This window comes from Narcine bancroftii, chromosome 3 (genome assembly GCF_036971445.1).
Source record: "Narcine bancroftii isolate sNarBan1 chromosome 3, sNarBan1.hap1, whole genome shotgun sequence".
Lineage (NCBI taxonomy): Eukaryota > Metazoa > Chordata > Chondrichthyes > Torpediniformes > Narcinidae > Narcine > Narcine bancroftii.
This window is the reverse complement of record NC_091471.1, coordinates 324,509,733-324,530,527: the sequence shown is the minus strand read 5'-3', so window position 1 is coordinate 324,530,527 and position 20,795 is coordinate 324,509,733. Positions and strand designations below refer to the sequence as shown.

The 20,795-nt window shown below is 44.2% G+C and overlaps 1 protein-coding gene across 11 annotated transcripts in view; it reads right to left on the bottom strand.

Moving 5' to 3' along the window:
- Positions 1–20,795, bottom strand: part of tmem94 (transmembrane protein 94) — a 216,987-nt gene that overhangs the window by 98,495 nt on the left and 97,697 nt on the right. For 9 of the 11 annotated variants that reach the window (XM_069929029.1, XM_069929023.1, XM_069929024.1 and 6 more), the window contains 3 exons: positions 9,791–10,008; positions 1,504–1,618; positions 705–846 (listed from right to left, as the gene is read on the bottom strand). In XM_069929029.1, coding sequence (XP_069785130.1) covers positions 705–846; positions 1,504–1,618; positions 9,791–10,008 — 475 coding nt within the window. Of the gene's footprint in view, positions 1–664; positions 847–1,503; positions 1,619–9,790; positions 10,009–20,795 lie in introns of all 11 variants that reach the window. The other 2 variants (XM_069929022.1, XM_069929025.1) reach the window with 2 other exon arrangements.

Sequence of the window (20,795 nt, the reverse complement as noted above, 5' to 3'; positions counted from 1 at the left end):
AGTTGCCCTCCAAACATCACCCACCCTGACTTGAAAATATGTTGCTGTTCATTCAGTCAAAAACCTGCAACTCCCTCTCTAACAGCATTATGGATACACACTGTACATGCATCAGGGACTGCAGTAGTTCAACTAGGCTACCACCACCTTCACAAGGGCAATTAGGGATGGGCAGTTAGATACTAGCTCAGCCTGAAGCCCACATTCTTTGAAGGAACAACTAAATAGAAAAAAGAAATATCATTATAGGGTGAAATAACACGAGCTTGATTGAGAACAGGAGCATGCAGGTACAGGGCGATGCAAGTCAGGCCAGTTCACTCGAGCGATGGATGTGGAAACCACTGAAAAAACCTCTGCAACCATTGCATTCCAGAGCCTGGCAAGTTTTGCTACTACTCAGTTAGCTGCACTTGGTTACTTATTGCCGGTTCTTGCTGTGGCTTTATCTTGTGCAGCAGTCAGAAGTCAGCATCCGTACACAAAAAGAGCTGCATCAAGATCTCCCGAATAATGCGCACAAAATGCAAATACTGAGTGCCAAATGACTAAGAATAACTCTCTCCAAGCTGTAGCATTGCTCCAATTATAATTATAAGCACAGCTACAATCACCAAGTTACCATTTGGGCCAAAACAGCAGGAACCAGAACTGAAAACAGTACCTTGCTTTTTAATTCATCTTCCAGGGAGAAGTAGACAAACCTGATGCAAGCATTCACAAGGCCGTCGATTAGTCGGACAATGTCCAGCCGAGCCTGATACTGCGAGGAGACCATTCCAATGAAGATCTGTCCGCTCAAGGCTTGGATACAGTCTTCCTTCTCTATTACTTCCACTATTCCCTCTGAAACAAGCCCAAATGTTGGCCCATAAAACATCTAGTTTTGTAATTGAACAATAGCTTCCACATTTAAGTTACATTTCACCTTACTTGCAGTAATTCTGAGGTCTTATGTTAAGGGTAATGAGGGATGATACTAGGTGATGGATGTTTCAAAAGATGGAGAATGATGGTAATTTGCAAAGGGTATTTGGAGGCAAACAAGGGAGATGCTGGAAAACTGGAGCAACACAGCATAACACTGGAGAGATTCAGCAGGACCCATGTGAAGCGATAGAAAGTTAACGTGTCTGATAAATCTTTAGAATAGAACCAGAAAACATTGGCAGCATGGAAAAAGCTCTTCAGCCCTCCTACTCTGTGCTGAACTATCATTCTGCCTAGTTCCATCCATGTACCTGTCCAAATTCTTAAATGTTAAAATTGAGCCCATATCCACCACTTCAGCTGGCAGCTCCTTCCACACTCCCACCACTCTGTGAGGCAGTTCCCCCTAAACTGTTCCCTCTCACCCTTAACCCATGTCCTCTGGCTTGTATCTCACCTACCCTCAGTGGTAAAAGCCAAACTTCATTTATTCTGTCTATGTCCCTCATAATTTTAAATATCTCGACCAAATGTCCCCTCATTCTTCTATTCTCCGGGGAATAAAATTCTAACCTGTTTATCCTTTCCTTGTATCTCAGTTTCTGAAGTCCAGGCAACATTCTAGTAAATCTTCTCTGCACTCTTTCTATCCTATTGATATCTCTCCTGCAGTTAGGATGCGGGTGCGCTGGACAGGGTGGGGGGGAGGGGGGGGATGGGGATGGTAAATGGTGAGATAAAGATAGACCATAAAATTAATATCATACTTTTTATTTTTAAGTAAAACATACAGTAAAACTTCAAACAAAACTGGTTCAAAAGACATCTTCCTGCTTCTTTCAGTCATATATGGTGGTAGATCCCACACCATAATCTTCAGTGAGACGCCACACAGATACACCACCATCAAGCTTCTGCAATTACTCTACTTTCTGCGCTATCGAAAATGACAGACACTTCCTTTTCTGCTTCTCTCTGTTACCCATAGGGGCTCTGCAGCTCTTATTAACATTTTTAGTCTTCGAAGTCCGTGGGCAGCAGAGGTCATGTTGGGCACAAAATACGATCTTTGGGGTGCAGTCCATTTTCAGCCTCAATTACTTCTTTGACTTTCATTGGCACGATTCCAGTAATGATGCAAGATGGCAACTACAGATTCCACAGGTAATCAATGGGCAGCTTGGTTGCTCTAGTGATTAACCCAATGCTGTTACAATGCCACCGATCAGGGCTGGGTTTTGAATCCCACACTTTCTGTAAGAAGTTTGTACGTGCTCCCTCATCTGCGTGGGTTTTCCCTGGGGGGTTCCGGTTTCCTCCCACCATTTGAAACATACCAGGGGTGTCGGTAAATTTGGTGGCATGGACTTGTGGGCTGAAATGGCCTGTGACCATGCTGTATGTCTACATTTTTTTAAAAAAAAAGCTTAGAAGCAAGCCTAGCTCTCTTATACCTGCATCAATGAAGCAATTAAACATACCTGAGTACTCACAAACATCTGTGATGTCAAATTTCCCTAACATTATGGTGCTCTGAAATGAGGAGACTATTTCTACATGATCAAACCAAAATGTTCACAAATAACCATGAATAAAATCTGGAACGTGCACTTTTATACATGTATATTGTTTGATTACAAACAAAAAAAGTGGAGTCCTAGCAAATAAAGAAAAAAAATCTTGCAGCCCATGAACCAATGTTACCCAATTTAAATCCAATTAACCTAAACTCCCGGTACATTTCAACCAGTGGGAAGAAACTGGAGCTCCCGCAGAAAACCCTTGCAGACACGGGGAGAACATACTAACTCCTTACAGATATTGTGGGATTCAAACCCCAGTCCCAATCGCTGGCACTGTAAAGGCATTGCACTAACTGCTACAAACTGTGCCGCCAAAATGTCATTGCACCAAACATTATGGATAGAACTATAGATGAGAAACAACAATGGTCCCAGCATTGATTCCTGAGGCACACAACTATTCACAGGCTTCAGCCTAAGAAGGAATCATCCACTACCACTCTCTGGCATCTCCCGAAAAGCCAATGTTAAATCTAGTTTATTACCTCGCCATGAAGACCTAGTATCTGAACTTTCCTGACTAACCTCCCATATGGGACCTTGTCAAACGCCTTGCTAAAGTCCATGTAGACAATATCTACAGCCTTTCCTTCATCAACCATCCTGATAACCTCCTCAAAAACCTCTAGAGGATTGGTTAAACACAACCTACCACACACAAAGTCATATTGACTATCCCTAATCAGTCCCTGACTATCCAAATACTTGTATATCCGATCTTTTAGGAAACCTTCCAATAATTTACTTACTACTGACATCAGGCTCACCGGCCTATCATTTCCAAGGTTACTTTTGGAGACTTTTTTTAAACCACAGAACAACATGAGCTACCCTCCAATCCTCTGGCATAAGACCTTTAGGTAATGACATTTTAAATATTTCTGCCAGAGCCCCTGCAATTTCTACACTAGTCTCCCTCAAGGTCCGAGAAAATATCTTGTCGGACCCTTACTTCCATAGACTCTGTGAGAGTTTCCAAAGTAATTAGTGATCTAAAAAAGTCATTTATAATCTCCCCCATCTCTTCAAAGGGTCCAATCTTGTCACTTACTATCCATTTAGAACTATAGAATCCTACAGCACAGAAAAGAGGCCACTTGGCCCTTTTAGTCTGTGCCAAAATATCATTCTGCTAGTCCCATTGACCTGTACCTAGTCCATAACACTCCAGACCTTTCCCATCCATGTATCTATCCAATTTATTCTTAAAACTCGTGTGAGCCCCATTTACCATGTCAGATGGCAGCTCGTTCCACACTTCCACTTTCTCAGTGAAGAAGATCCTCCTAATGTTCCCCTGAACCTTTCCCCTTTCACCCTAAAGGCATGTCCTCTTGTATTTATCTAAGTGGAAATAGCCAACTCACATTTATTTTGTCTATACATCTCATCATTTTGCAAACCTCTATAAAATCTCCCCTCATTCTTCTAATCTGTTCAATCTTTCCCTGTAACTCAACTCCTGAAGACCCGGCAACATCCCAGTAAATCTTCTCTGTACTCTTTAGATCTTACTAAATCCTTCCTGTAGTTTTGCAACCAGAACGACACACACTTCAAATTTGACCTTACCAGTATTTAATACAACCTCACCATAACATCCCAACTCCCAACATGAGCTACCATCCAATCGTCCAGCACGTTCCCCTTGGCTAAGGATGTTTTAAATATTTCTTCCAGGGCCCCTGTATTTTCTACACTCGTCTCCCTCAAGGTTCGAAGATCAAGTCAGTCCTGAGGGATTTATCTACCTTTATTCGCTGTAAGGCAGCAGCACCTCCTCCTCTTTAATCTCTATATGTTCCACGACACTAACGTTTGTTTCCCTTCCTTCCTTAAACACCATGCCAGTTTCCTGAGTAAATACTGATGAAAAAAAACTGCTTAAGATCTCCCCCATCTCGAGAGGCTCCACACATGATGACCACTCTGATCTTCTAGGGGACCAATTTTGTCCCTTACTATCCTTTTACTCTTAACCTATTTGTCAAAATCCTCCTCATTTTCCTTCACATTATTTGCCAAAGCAGCCTCATGTCTTCTTTTTATCTTCCTAATTTCCTTAAGTATTTTCTTACATTTTCTATACTCTTCGAGTACCTCATTTACTCCATGTTGCCTATCCCTGTTCTACACCTTCTTCACCCGACTACCAATATCCCTTGAAAACCAAAGCTCCCTCTGCCTGTTAACTTTACCTTTAATCCTGACAGGAACATGCAAACTCGCAAAAAAGCCTTTGATAGGCTATCCACATCTTTACCAGAAAACAACATCCCAATCCACTCTTCCACGACCCTTTCTCATTTCCACAAAATTATCCTTTCTCCAATTTAGAATTTCAACTCGAGAACCAAACCTATCCTTATTTCTTCTTTCTTTGGCTTGGCTTCGCGGACGAAGATTTATGGAGGGGGTAAAAGTCCACGTCAGCTGCAGGCTCGTTTGTGGCTGACAAGTCCGATGCGGGACAGGCAGACACGGTTGCAGCGGCTGCAGGGGAAAATTGGTTGGTTGGGGTTGGGTGTTAATTAACTTGAAACTCGTGACATTATGGTCACTGGACTCAAAATGTTCACTTGCACATACTTCTGTCACCTGACCCATCAGCTACTATCCATTTGCTCTAAATATACCTGTAGAAACTCCTCGTGTCTTCTTTTTACCTCCTGATTTATTTCTTGAGCTTGCTCTTGCATTTTTTTTTATACTCCTCAAGTTCCTCATTTGCACCATATTGCCGATACCTGCCATACACCTCTCTCTTCTTGCAAACCAGATCTCTAATATCCCTCGAAAACAAAAGTTATCTCTGCCTGTTAATTTTGCCTTTAATCCCTACAGGAACATACAAATACTGTACAGGCTGAACCTCCCTTATCTGGCGCTCTGTGGTTCAGCAGCTCCTATGGTCTGGCACGTTTTCAATCTGCTGCCATTAGTACAAAATCCTTACAGACAGCACGGGATCCAAACCCCAGTCCCATCACTGGCACTGTAAAGGCATTGCACTAACCACAATGCTAACCAAAATTTGATTTGTGATATATTTTGTTCAGAAAATGTCAGATTGAGGCACCTACCACACTTTTGACAGCTACTTTCTGCGCATTTTCTATTTTCTGGCATTTTCTGTGGTCCAGCAATGGCCAGGACCCAACATCGTCAGATTAAAGAAGTTCAACCTGTACTTTGAAAATTTCATCTTTGAAAACTTTCCTGAACACATTTGACAAACTCCAAGCCATCTAGCCCTTTTACAGTCTGGGAGTCCTAGTCAATATGTGGAAAGTTAAAATCTCCTACTATCACAACTCTATGTTTCCTGCTAACTCTCTACAGATTTTCTCCTCCAATTCTCGTTGACTACTGGGCAGACTTTAATACAATCCCGAGAGTGTGGTCATACCTTTCCCATTCCTCAGCTCCATCCATATAGCCTGTTCTGTCCTGTCTGAACACAGCTGTGATATTTTCCTTGATTAGCAATGCCACTCCTCCCCTCTATAGTATTTGAATCAACATAACCCCAGAATACTGAACATATAGAATAAAATGGAATAGAATGGACAGACCAGTAGAGACCCTTCGGCTCAATATGTTATGCCAACCCACATATACCTACCAAAACAACTAAACATTCCCTACTTCATAACCCACTATTTTTCTTTCATCCAGTGTCTGCTTAAGACTCTCTTAAATATCCCTATTGTTCCAGCCTCTGCCTCCACCCATGACAACATATTCAGGCACCCACAACTCTGTGTAAAAAAAAATTGCCCCTGATGTCTCTCCTAAACTTTCCTCCCTTCACTTTGTACAGATGTCTTCTTGTGTGTTCTACTCCTGTCTTGAGAAAAAGGTGCTAGGTGTCTACCTTATCTAAACCGCTCATGATCTTGTAGACCTCTAGTAAGTCACTGCTCATCCTTCATTCCAAAAAGAAAAGTCCTAGCTCTGCTAACCTTGCATCACATTTTCCAGACCAGGCAACATCCTGGTAAATATGATCTGGACTTTCTCCACGGCTTCCATAGCTCTCCTGTAATGAGGTGACCAGAACGGAACACAATATCCAAGTATGGTGCAACATTACCTAACGACTCCTGAACTGTATCCCCCGATTAATGAAGCCCAGCAAACCATAAGCCTTCTTAATTGACCTGTTAACCTGCACAGTAACCTTGAGATCTATGGATTTGTCCCCCTGTTCTTCCACACAGTTAAGTTTCTGACCATTAACCATGCACTCTACCTTCAAGTTTGACCTACCAAATTGCATCACCTCAACCCAATCTAACTCTGCATCCTGTCTATATACTTTGTAAATTACGACAGCCTTCAACAGTATCCACAACACCTCCAACCTTCATATCATCCACAAACTTATTGGCCCATCCCTCTACCTCTTCTTCCAGGTCATTTATTAAAATCACAAAATGAAAGATCCCACACAGATCACTGGGGAACTCCACTGGTCACTGATCTCCAGGCAGAATACTTTTAAATCCACTACAACTCTGTTTTCTACAGGCAAGCAATTCTGTATCTACACAGCCAAGGTTCCATGAATCCCTTGCCTCATGACTTTCTGAACAAGTCTCCCATGGGGGAACTTTATCAAATGCATTACTAAAATCCCGCCCTACCTTCATTTTCTTTTGTTAGCTCACTAAAACGTCTATTAGGCTCATGAGGCACATTCCCTTCAGAAAGCCATGCTGACTTGTTAGGAGAAGACTGTACTTCTCTTATTGGGAAAGATGCGTAGGAAACAGGACAGTCAATGGATCAAAAAGCCCACTTGGTTTACAAAGACTGCAGAATCAGACAGCATGCAACAGGCTCTTAGCCCAACCTGTCCATGCTGAGAAAGTTGACAACAATTGCCTTCAATTGGTCCTTATCCTTCTTGTCCGGTCCAGCCCGGATGGAGTACCTGGCCGAGTATTAAATCCAGCAGGGCCCGGAAACCACCGGTTTCAAACAGGCATCAATCATTCAGAAGAGTGTAGTAACCTGACTTAACAACTCTATTGACCAGTAGCATTTACATCAGCAGTGATGAAGTGTTTTGAAAGGTTGGTGAGGAAGGATATCAGCTCGTCTGAGCAGAGAAATGGATGCGTTCCAGTTTACCTATTGCTGCAACAGGTGCCATCTCACTGGCTCTACACAAAGCCCTAGAACAGCAAAAATGCAGACATCAGGATGCTCTTTATCAGTTCAGCATTTAACACCATCATCCCCTCAAAACTGATCAGAAAACTCCAAGAACTGGGAGTTAACACCCCATTGTGTAATTGGATCATGGATTTTCTCACCTCCAGACCACAATCAGTGAGGATGTTAAGAACCTCTCCTCTCCTCGGAGCACCTCAGGGCTGCGTTCTTAGCCCCCTGTTCTACTCACTTTACAGTGACAACTGTGTGGCTCAGTATGACAATAACACCATCTACAAATTTGCCGACAATACCATGGTAGTGGGTTGTATAAGGGAAGGGGATGAGTCAGCGTACAGGCTGAATGGTGCACCGACAACAACATTGCACTCAATGTCACCAAAACTAAGGTGCCGATTGCTTATTTCAGGAAAGGAAAGCAAGAGGTGTACAATCCAGTGATCATTGGGGGAAATCAGAGGTGGAGAGGGTGAATGGATTTAGGTTCATGGGAGTCATCATCTTGGAGGATCTTTCCTGGACCCAACACACCAGTGGCATTGTGAAGAAAGCACGTCAGCACATCTACTTCCTCAGAAGTTTGTGGAGGTTTGGCGTGATACCAGAAACCATGGGAAATTTCGACAGATGTGTGGTGGAAAGTGTGCTGACTGGTTGACTCATGGTCTGGTATGGGAACACCAATACCCCTGAGCGAAAAGCCCTCCAAAAGGAAGTGGACAAAGCCCAGGATATTACAGGCAAAACCCTCCCAACTATTGAGAACATCTACAGAGAACGCTTCTGTCGGCGGGCAGCAGCATTCATCAAAGACCCACAACATCCAGCAAGCGCACTGTTCTCACTGCTCCCATCAGGAAAGAGGTCTAGGTGCCACAAGACTCACACCACTGGGTTCAGGAACAGCTGCTACCCCTCCACCATCAGACTCCTCAACAACAAATTCAATCAGGGATTTAAGGGCTCTTGCTTATGCACTTTATTGATTTTCTTTGCTCTCCCTATATTGCACAGTTTGTTTCCATTTGTTATCTGTTTACAGTTCTTTTGATTGTTTACATGTTCACGCCGTACAGTCTATTTATTTATTTATTTTTTTACACACTAAAAAGTGGTAATTCTGCCATGCCCGCTTGAAAAAGGATTTTCAGGGTTGTATGTGATGTCATGTATGTATTGACAATAAATCTGAAATCTGATCCCTTCCTACCCATATATTTGTCCAAATACCATTATAATTATACTATCTTCTACAGCTTCCTCCAACTGCTCCTTGCAGATACAGACTGCCACAGTAAAAAAAAAGATACCCCGCACGTAATTCACAAGTGTCTCCTGAGAAGGGAGATTAAATTTTTTCTATAGATTTAAAATTCTGCAGTCTCTCTCCCAGGTCCATCACCTGGATTGAGGCTACCAGGGAGGAGGCCACTGCATCATTAACAGTGCTTAATCATCTCCTCTCTCCACAGGATTTCTGGGACCAGTGGGCTGTATGGGGGTTTGAGTGTGATAGTGATAATAGTGTTTCCTTGTGAAAAAATGTCAAAACAACTGACCACTTGTTCACCAAGAAACCCAAGAGAAGGGTTTCCAGGTTACCTACGGAGAACGGTGGAGGGAAGAACAAGCACCGGCATCTTACGGCTTAGTGTTTCTTCATAAGCAATGCAAAAGAATCTATGTCTTTGAAGAGGAAAATACATCCTGAAGCAACAACACAAAATTCTTTCTAAGAAATTAAACAAATAGTTCCAATATTTTCAATTGTGACATTTGTGACAATTGTGACATTCAATATGTGAATGCAAATTAGAAATGCAGTTTTCAAGTCTGTATCTCCAATCCTGTGCCTCCAAATTTTGCTTTTGGAAAGGCTAGAAATTCCCGGATAGAATGCAGACTATGTTTCAGAAACTCTGTAATCATTGTGGGTGAGTCAGGATGGAGAAAATGGCACATTACACATAAGAGATGCATTGATGTCATCTTATAAATGTGGGTGTTAGCAAAGAAATAAAATCTCTTACACACAAAGTACAAGAGGAATAAAGCACATAAATAATATTTAATTTTGGGAAGGCCAAAAGTACCATCAGAGCTCCAGCTGTTCCGTCTGCTGCCGTATTTAATGGGTGTAGTGCCCGGTAAGTCATAAGAGGTGAAGATGGCATTCTGACCTGGCACCTGGACCAACTCGATGCATTTTCCATTCAGCTCAGAGGACAAGATGCAGTGCATCGGCTTGTAAGCAAAAGCCGAGCAGTACCCTGAGAGACAGGCTCGTTGGTAGAAATCTAGCACTTTTTTCCTGTGACAAAAAAAAGGCATGAAAATAATTGACACCAGAGGTTACAATAGTTTTGATGATCCCCCACTGATGAAATGTAGTCCAGGAGTTTCCACTTTACTTGCAACCAGAGATCAGCTGCAGGTTGCTGCTGTTTGAAGTCCAATACACAAAAGTGCTGGAAAAACAGTGTCACACAGCATCCACAGGAAGAAAACTTGTATAAAAAATGTTCCAGGACTGAGCCCACGGATGAGGTAGTCTACCTCGTTCCAGGACTGAGCCCACGGACGAGGTAGTCTACCTCGTTCCAAGACTGAGCCCACGGACGAGGTAGTCTACCTCGATCCAGGACTGAGCCCACGGACGAGGTAGTCTACCTCTTTCCAGGACTGAGCCCATGGACGAGGTAGTCTACCTCTTTCCAGGACTGAGCCTACGGACGAGGTAGTCTACCTCGTTCCAGGACTGAGCCCACGGACGAGGTAGTCTACCTCGTTCCAGGACTGAGCCCACGGACGAGGTAGTCTACCTCTTTCCAGGACTGAGCCCACGGACGAGGTAGTCTACCTCTTTCCAGGACTGAGCCTACGGACGAGGTAGTCTACCTCGTTCCAGGACTGAGCCCACGGACGAGGTAGTCTACCTCGTTCCAGGACTGAGCCCACGGACGAGGTAGTCTACCTCGTTCCAGGACTGAGCCCACGGACGAGGTAGTCTACCTCGTTCCAGGACTGAGCCCACGGACGAGGTAGTCTACCTCGTTCCAGGACTGAGCCCACGGACGAGGTAGTCTACCTCGTTCCAGGACTGAGCCCACGGACGAGGTAGTCTACCTCGTTCCAGGACTGAGCCCACGGACGAGGTAGTCTACCTCGTTCCAGGTCTGAGCCCACGGACGAGGTAGTCTACCTCGTTCCAGGACTGAGCCCACGGACGAGGTAGTCTACCTCGTTCCAGGACTGAGCCCACGGACGAGGTAGTCTACCTCGTTCCAGGTCTGAGCCCACGGACGAAGTAATCTACCTCGTTCCAGGTCTGAGCCCACGGACGAGGTAGTCTACCTCGTTCTAGGACTGAGCCCCCGGACGAGGTAGTCTACCTCGTTCCAGGACTGAGCCCACGGACAAGGTAGTCTACCTCGTTCCAGGACTGAGTCCACGGACAAGGTAGTCTACCTCGTTCCAGGACTGAGCCCACGGACAAGGTAGTCTACCTCGTTCCAGGACTGAGCCCACGGACAAGGTAGTCTACCTCGTTCCAGGACTGAGCCCATGGACAAGGTAGTCTACCTCATTCTAGGTGCAATCTCCTGTTGAGTGGAGCAAGGTATCACTAGCCTTATAATTAAATCCACGTGTCACAAAGGCCAACATACTGCTTGCCTTTATTTGCACTGACTTGTGATACTGTGTTAACTTTCAGCATCTCTCTGTACACCAACATTTTCCAAAATTTGCTGCTTTTTTCCATTTTTTCTCTACCAAAATGATTAACAATGATTAATAAATCTGACATGTCCTCATCCATTTTTTAAATCTATTTGTATATCCATGAAAACTCTCTACGTTCTCACAACCCCCAGAACTATAATCAGCAAACATGATTCAAGTTGATTGTACACACGACGAGATTATCATAGTCCACATAATAATCTCATATATACATCAAGATATCATTTAAAATAAATAGATACAGTACATGAATATTTTGAGATGAATTACTTTGTTACAGGAGTTTGAGGGAAGAAACAATTTGCTCGCCTGGCAGTCCTGACTTTGATGCTCCTGTACCTTTCTCGATAGTACAACAGCAGTAGGTGACAGTGAACATTATCCCCTGATCAAAATCATTGATGACATTTGCCACCTTCCAATTTGAAGAAATTATCCCAGGATCTATGAACCTTTGGAAGAACCCAATTCTGGGGAAATTACTGGATTTCAATCCCATTAATTTCTCCAATTTTACGAATGCTGATTCTTCTAACCCTTCAGTCACTTTGGACCCTCTGTACCCTTATATTTCAGAAAGGTTTTTGTCTTCTTCCATGAGTTCTCTGTTAGGTCCTTATGCCCAAAGGGATCCTCATTAACTTTAAACATTAACATAAAACAATACAGCCCAGTACAGGTCCTTCGGCCCTCAATGTTGTGCCAACCCATATAATCATATCAAAATTGCAGCACGGAAACAGGCCATTTTGGCCCTTCTAGTCCGGACCGAACTAAGTACTTTCCTCTAGTCCACCTACCTGTCTTCTTTGGCTTGGCTTCGCAGACGAAGATTTATGGAGGGGTAATGTCAGTGAGGTGGGCTCTGCGGTCTTCTTCCAAGGAGGTTGCTGCCCGCCGAACTGTGAGGCGCCAAGATGCACGGTTTGAGGCGATATCAGCCCACTGGCGGTGGTCAATGTGGCAGGCACCAAGAGATTTCTTTAGGCAATCCTTGTACCTCTTCTTTGGTGCACCTCTGACACGATGGCCAGTGGAGAGCTCGCCATAGAACACGATCTTGGGGAGGCGATGGTCCTCCATTCTGGAGACGTGACCTACCCAGCGCAGTTGGATCTTCAGCAGCGTGGAATCGATGCTGTCGGCCTCTGCCATCTCGAGTACTTCGATGTTAGAGATGAAGTCGCTCCAATGAATGTTGAGGATGGAGCGTAGACAACGCTGGTGGAAGTATTCTAGGAGCTGTAGGTGATGCCGGTAGAGCCGAACAGGAGTGTGGGTATGACAACGGCTCTGTATACGCTAATCTTTGTGAGGTTTTTCAGTTGGTTGTTTTTCCAGACTCTATTGTCTTCCAAAGGCGCTATTTGCCTTGGCGAGTCTGTTGTCTATCTCGTTGTCGATCCTTGCATCCGATGAAATGGTGCAGCCGAGATAGGTAAACTGGTTGACCGTACCCTGCTCATAACCCTCCATCCCTAGACCTATCCAATATTTCCTTAAATGCAAAATTGACCCTGCCATTCCACACAGCCACCACTCTGATTAAAGTTGTTCCCCTTCTTATTACTTCTAAACTATTCCTTAAAAGTTTAAACTTTCCCGACCCTGTAATCCTCTATTTTTCCTACATCCACGTCCCTGTCTAAGAGTCTCTTAAATGCCCCCAATATTTCAGCCTCCACCACCATCACCAGCAGGGCATTCCAGGCACCCATAACTCTCTGCCTACAAAAACCTTTCCCTGATGTCTCCCCTAAACATCCCTCCTTTCACTTTGAACACAGGAACTCTGGTGTTTGCTATTCCTGCCTTGGGAAACAGGTTCCTCTCATAATCTTGTAGACTATTAAGTCTCCTCTCATCTTTCTATGCTCCAAAGAGAAAAGTCCTTGCCTCATGAGACATTTTCCAATCTAGGTAACATCCTGGTAAAATCTTCTTTGCACCCTTTCCATTGCTTCCACATCCTTCCGAAATTGAGATGACCAGAACAGAACACAATACTCTTGTGTGGTCTCAGCAGAGATTTGTAGAGTTGCAATATGTCATCTCTAATAGTGAACTCAATCGCCCTATTAATGAAGTACAGCATCCCATCGGCAATCTTAACTATCCTATCAAGCTGTGCAGCAGCCTTGAGGGATGTATGGATTTGAACCCCAAGGTCCCTCTGTTCATCCACACTTGTAAGTAACCAATGATTAACCCTGTACTCAGCCTCCTGGTTTGACCTTGCAAAATACATCACCTCACACTTATCCAGATTGAACTCCATCTGCTACTTTTCTGCCCAACTCTGCATCCTTTCTAATATTATCTTGTAACCTTCGACAACCTTCAGCTCCATCCACAACTCCTCCAACATTCATATCCTCCACAAACCTACTGACCCTTTTCATCCAGGTCATTTATAATAATCACAAAGAGTAGGGGACCCAAAACAGATCCTTTTGTTAATCATTTCTATTTACATACCAAAAGGAACATTTTTGCTGCTACTTTGGTACATTCTGAAATTTCCCCAATCCTCAAGACTTGGTTTTTGGTGATATTACAAGCCTTTGTGGTTGATCTAAAACCATTTTTTGTTAGCCAAGGTGAGACCATTTTTCCTGATGGTTTCTTCTAAATTAAAAAAATTTAGACATACAGCATGATATCGGCCATTTCGGCCCAAGAGTCCATGCTGTCCAATTTATACCTAATTAACCTACATTTCAAACAGTGGGAGGAAACCAGAGCCTCCATGGAAAGCCCACACAGACATGGCGAGAATGTACAAACAGATACTACAAGATTCAAACCCCAGTCCTGATCACTGGCTTCTTTTAAGAAGTTACACTAACCATGAAAGCAACTGTACTGAAAAATAAATTTCAATTTAACTTTTTAAAAATATTTTATTTAAGAATTTTAAAACCACATCAATGTATACATATTCAATAAAACTAGAAAAAAATTATACTCGCGATATGCACACGTTTTTATTTATAAATATAAAACCTCCCTTCCCTCTCAAACTTCCCTTCCCATCAGAATGTACCAAAAGAAAAAAAAATAAATAAAAAATATAAGAAAAATAAAGAAAATCTGGAGAATATCAATAAAACATAAAATCTCAATAATAATGGAGCTGGGGGTTACCCACAGGATGGGCTTTCAGAGAGACCCTCAAATTTTCAAACCAACATATTGTAAGTATGGGCTCCATATTTTCAAAAAAAATGATTCTTATTATGTAAATTTTAAATGAGTTTTTGTAGGCAAAGAGTTATGGGTGCCTGGAATGCCTTGCTGGTGATGGTGGTGGAGGCTGAAATATTGGGGGCATTGAAGAGACTTTTAGACAGGGACGTGGATGTAGGAAAAATAGAGGATTACAGGGTAGGGAAAGTTTAGTCTTTTAAGGAATAGTTTAGAAGTAACAAGAAGGGGAACAACTTTTCTCAGAGTGGTGGCTGTGTGGAATGGCAGGGTCAATTTTGCATTTAAGGAAATATTGGATAGGTCTAGGGATGGAGGGACATGAGCAGGGTACAGGTAGGTGGACTAGTGGAAAGTACAGTTCGGTCCGGACTAGAAGGGCCAAAATGGCCTGTTTCCGTGCTGTAATATTTATATGATTATATATCTTCCAAGTGGAATATAGCTATGAGGTTCAGCATGTCATCTCTCCGTCCCTAAATCTGTAACTGATTTCCAAGTCATGGCCATGCACTTCCTGGAAACAGCTAAAGCCAGTTGTAAAAATTCCATGTAATACATAGTCAACCTTAATTTAGGTCTAACCACTTTAATATTACCCCACAAATATAACATCAGATCTCGTGGGAGTTTTACCCCTATTATTTTCTCCAAAAAAATTCTCTCTACCTTTAACCAGAAAGGGTTTTACTCTACAATACATCCAAGTAGAAGACAAAAACGCACACACTTCCTGACCAAATCTAAAACATAAATCTGATAATACTGGATTCAACTTAAAAAAAATTTTTTTTGAGGAACTAAATATAATTGATGCAAAAAATTATATTGAACCAGTCTTTACTCAACATGAATAATTTTTGTCATATTTTCTTTACATAATTGCATCCAATAATTTTCATCTATTCGTCAACCTCTCATCTTAATCACGATTTATGAATTCCTAACTTAGAAACTTCTTTTTGAAGTAGTTTATATGTACATCACCAAAATAAACATTCAAACTGCCCTTACACATCAATAATTCTAATTCATTCTGTCTAGGTAATATCAAACTAGGACCTAACTTATCAACCAAGAAAGCCTTAACCTGATAAAACAAAAGGTATTATTTGGGACATTAAATTTATTCTTATTTCATTCAAATTTACCAGCTTCAAAACAATCTTCTATTTTCTTAATCCCCATTCTACTCCTCACAACTTGATTATCTATAGAAAAGGAAGAAGGTCCATTTTGATTTAGACTTCTCATTTCTCAATTAGACCTTTCCCACCTATTTCATTATCTATTTATTCCAAAATTCAATCAAATGTTTCAAAACAGGTGGATCTCTACTTCCTGTTAACAATTTTGAATTCCATTTATAAGTAAAATCCTGCATACTGCTTTTTCCTATTTTACTCAATTCTAGTTTAACCCAAGCTGGAGATTTATCTACATCAAACATCCCATTAATACATTTCAGTTGACCTGCCTTATAATAGTTCTTAAAATGGGGAAGTTTCAAACTTAATCCTAAATCAAACTTCCAAGTCAATTTTTCCAAACACACACTAGCCATCTTTCCTTTCCATAAAAACTTCCTAATACTCGAATACGTCTTTAAAAAATTTGGGGGAGTGGGGGGGAAATCAAAGAAGGAATTGACTGAAAAAGATGTTGAATCCTTGGAAAAATATTAATCTTTATACATTTAACTCTACCTACAATATTATAGGCAAATTATTACAACATTCAAATCTAATTTTATTGAGTAAAGGTAAATAACTGTGTATATAAATTATTTAAGTCATTATCAGCATTAATCCCCAAATATTTAATTCCAGCCTCTGACCACTTAAATCAAGTAGCTTTTTTATATGAACATAACCAATCTTTTGTCCCAATTAATCCTATAACCCTGTAGCGTTCACACTACACGAGTGTGAAGAACGACATGAGAAATGAGACTGTTTATTACTCCAGGCGTCACATTAATATGGGCCCCAAGTGCTGACGTTAGGGTCCCGCGTCCTCGGAGAGCCAGCCTGGATTGGCTGGTGTTGCCACCACACTTCCCCATCTTTCCCTCTGCATGGAGGTCACCTAGGACAACAGCCAGTGTCACCCCCAGGTCCGTGCGGTCGCCGTGTTCATTGGCCATTTTGTGGGCCGGTCCACATCTCTGTGCAAGGGCCACGACATGAACCCCTCAGAACCAGTGATCGGGCCATCGTCTGTTGGCTTGAGCAGTCTGCCCGCGTGTTGCAATGGAGGAGCTCATTACAGTCCAGATATGCCAGTTTCAGGTGGTCAACGTAAAAGTCTCCTCATTACCGCCGACATCGAGGACGAAGGTGGAGCCATTGTTCCTGATGACACCGTAGGGCCCCTCGTAGTGGTGACCGGTGTACGCACCTTCTCACAAATACATACTGACAAGTCTAAGTCGCTGGGATCATTACATTTGGGCTGGCCACATGGTGGGGGTTGCCACAGGACCAGGGACCCCAGCTTTCACTGCACATTCTTGAGGGTTGCCACGGTCTTCCAGGCATTTGTTGGGGCCAGGAACTCCCCTGGACTAATTAAGGGTGAGCCATAGACCATCTCTGCTGCCAAGGCATTGAAGTCCTCCTTTAGCGCAGTATGAATCCCCACCAGGAACCAAAGGAGTTTGTCCACCCAGTTGGGACACCTGAGCTGGACCACCAAGGCTGCCCTGAGGTGCCTGTGGAGCCACTCCACTAACCCATTGACCTGAGGGTGATATGCCATGGTGTCCCCAGAAAGTTAGCCAGCACTGCCCAGAGCCTAGAGGTAAATTGTACCCCGCTGCCTGAGGTTAGGTACTCTTGGACCCCGAATCGGAACACCCATGCCCTGGTGTAGATTTATGTGGTGGTATCAGCCAGCGGGACCACCCCCGGCCACCTCGTGGAGCAGTCATCTCGCCCCATGAGAATCTGTAATAGCCCCACTATGTCAATATGCACATGGTTGAGCTAGTTCAAAAGTCTGTGTGAGCACCCTCGTGTGAACCTGCACTTTGGAAGACTGGCAATTCGTACAGGTTTTCGCCCACTCGCTCACCTGCTTACAAAGGCCGTACCAGACAAACCTGCTAGCCTTCATCTTGACCATGTCTTGGATTACTGGATGCACCAGGTTGTTTCTTTTTTTCTTCTTTCTTTTCTTCTTTGGCTTGGCTTGGCTTCGCGGACGAAGATATATGGAGGGGTATGTCCATGTCTGCTGCAAGCTCGTTGGTGACTGACAAGTCCGATGCGGGACAGACAGCACGGTTGCAATGGTTGCAAGGGAAAAATGGTTGGTTGGGGTTGGGTATTGGGTTTTTCCTCCTTTGTCTTTTGTCAGTGAGGTGGGCTCTGCAGTCTTCTTCAAAGGAGGTTGCTGCCCGCCGAACTGTGAGGTGCCAAGATGCACGGTTGGAGGCGATATCAGCCCACTGGCGGTGGTCAATTTGGCAGGCACCAAGAGATTTCTTTAAGCAGTCCTTGAACCTCTTTGGTGCACCTCTGTCTTGGTGGCCAGTGGAGAGCTCGCCATAGAACACGATCTTGGGAAGGCGATGGTCCTCCATTCTGGAGACATGACCCACCCAGCGCAGTTGGGTCTTCAGCAGCGTGGATTTGATGCTTGCGGACTCTGCTAGCTCGAGTACTTTGATGTTGGTGATTAAGTTATTCCAATGAATGTTGAGGATGGAGCGGAGACAGCGCTGATGGAAGCGTTCTAGGTGCCGTAGGTGATGCCGGTAGAGGACCCATGATTCGGAGCCGAACAGGAGGAGCGTGGGTATGACAACGGCTCTGAACACGCTGATCTTTGTGTGTTTCTTTAGGTGGTTGTTTTTTCAGACTCTTTTGTGTAGTCTTCCAAAGGCGCTATTTGCCTTGGCAAGGCTGTTGTCTATCTCTTTGTCGATCCTTGCATCAGATGAAATGGTGCAGCTGAAGTAGGTAAACTGGTTGACCGTTTTGAGTTCTGTGTGCCCGATGGAGATGTGGGGGGGCTGGTGGTCATGGTGGGGAGCTGGCTGATGGAGGACCTCAGTTTTCTTCAGGCTGACTTCCAGGCCAAACATTTTGGCAGTTTCCGCAAAACAGGACATCATGTGCTGGAGAGCTGGCTTTGAATGGGCAACTAAAGCAGCATCGTCTGCAAAGAGTAGTTGACGGACAAGTTGCTCTTGTGTCTTGGTGTGAGCTTGCAGGCGCCTCAGATTGAAGAGACTGCCATCTGTGCGGTACCGGATGTAAACACCGTCTTCATTGTTGAGGTCTTTCATGGCTTGTATCAGCCTCATGCTGAAGAAGATAGTAAAGAGGGTTGCCTTTGTTGACCTCACCAAAGCCTTTGACACCATGAGCAGGAAAGGGCTTTGGCAAATACTAGAGCGCCTCGGATGCCCCCCCAAGTTCCTCAACATGGTTATCCAACTGCACGAAAACCAACAAGGTCGGGTCAGATACAGCAATGAGCTCTCCGAACCCTTCTCCATTGACAACGGTGTGAAGCAAGGCTGCGACCAGGTTGTGGATCGTATTGAAAACCTGGCACCTCTATGCAACTGGAATGATGAGGCAAGTGCTGGCGGTAGAGACGTCGCACAGGCGTGTCAGGTTACCTGGGCTGAAGTGGACATTATCTACACTGAGGCCAGAGATGGCTGTCCTATATGCGGGGATCTCAGGTTCCTATTGCTGCACTTTGATGACAGCCATGTATTCAATCCACTGGGACAGGGCATGAACCGATTTGATTGTGGAGCATGAAAGAGTGTTGACTACCATGTTGATTTTCCCCACAATGTGCAGTATGTTCAGATACATAGGACAAGTGTCTCTCTTGTTGGGCCGACTACGGCTCCAATACCTTATGGAAGGCAAAGGTCAGCAGCTTGTGATTGGTGAAGACCTTGAATTGCTAACCTTCCAAAAATTAACGGAAATGTCTTACCACCTGGTACAGTGCCAATAGCTCATGGTTGAAAACTCTGCATTTGAGCTCTGGAGGGGGAGTGCCTGTTGAAAAAGGCATGTGTTCCAGCACATGCCTACTGACCGCTGTGCAGGAGGTGTTAACCGTCAGGGCGGTATGAGCTTCCATTCTGGGATGGACCAGGAGAGTGGCATTGCCCAGCACATATTTGGCATTCTGGAATGCCCTCGAAGACTCATCGTCCCAAGTAATGTCTTTTGACTCGCCTGCCATCAGCACAAAGAAGGGACGCTGATGCGTGCCACTGAGGTGTGAACCTGTCGTAAAAGTTTATCACACCGACGAATTCCTGTAGCCCTTTTACCGTGCGTGGCTTGGCCAAGTGCCAGACCGCCTCAACTTTCTCGGGGAGGGGTGTAGTCCCATTTATCCTGTGCCCCAGGAAGTCAATGGTGTCCAGGCTGAATTGCCACTTCACGAGGTTGATCGTCAGCCCGAAATCACTCAACCGGGTGCACAGTTATCTTAGGTGGGTGGTGTGGTCTTTGTTCCTGAGGCTGGCGATGAGGACATCGTCCAAATAAATGAATGCAAATGGGAGGTCCTGGCCCACTGCATCCCCAGCCACTGGAAAGTTTGTGCCGTGTTCTTTAGACTGAAGGGTAGGCGGAAAAATTCAAACAAGCCAAAGGGGGTTATGATTGCGGAATTCGGGACGTCCTGGGGGTGAATTGAGATTTGGTGTTACCTCTGGATGAGGTCCACCTTGGAGAACACCCATGCCCCATGAAGGATGGCAGAAAAGTCTTGGATGTGGGGTATGGGATAGCTATCAGGCGTGGTGGCCTCGTTGAGGTGGCGGCATTCACCGAATAGTCTTCAACCCCCCCCCCCATTTATTTGGGCACGATGTGGAGGGGAGAGGCCCAGGGACTGTCAGAGTGCCGAACAATCCTCAGCTCCTCCATTTTCTTCAATTCCTTCTTCACTAGGCTGAGCTTTTCAGGAGGGAGCCAGTGCGCACTGGTGTGGAGCGGGAGGCCCCTCGGTCAAAATGTGGTGCCTTACCCAGTGCTTTGGCTCAGCCGCAGAGAACTGTGGCACCACTATTGAGGAGAATTCTGCTAGGATTCAGGCAAATTTATTTTACAAACGTGTTATAGAGTGCAGGTGAGGGGGTGGGTAGCTCAGCTTCCCCCA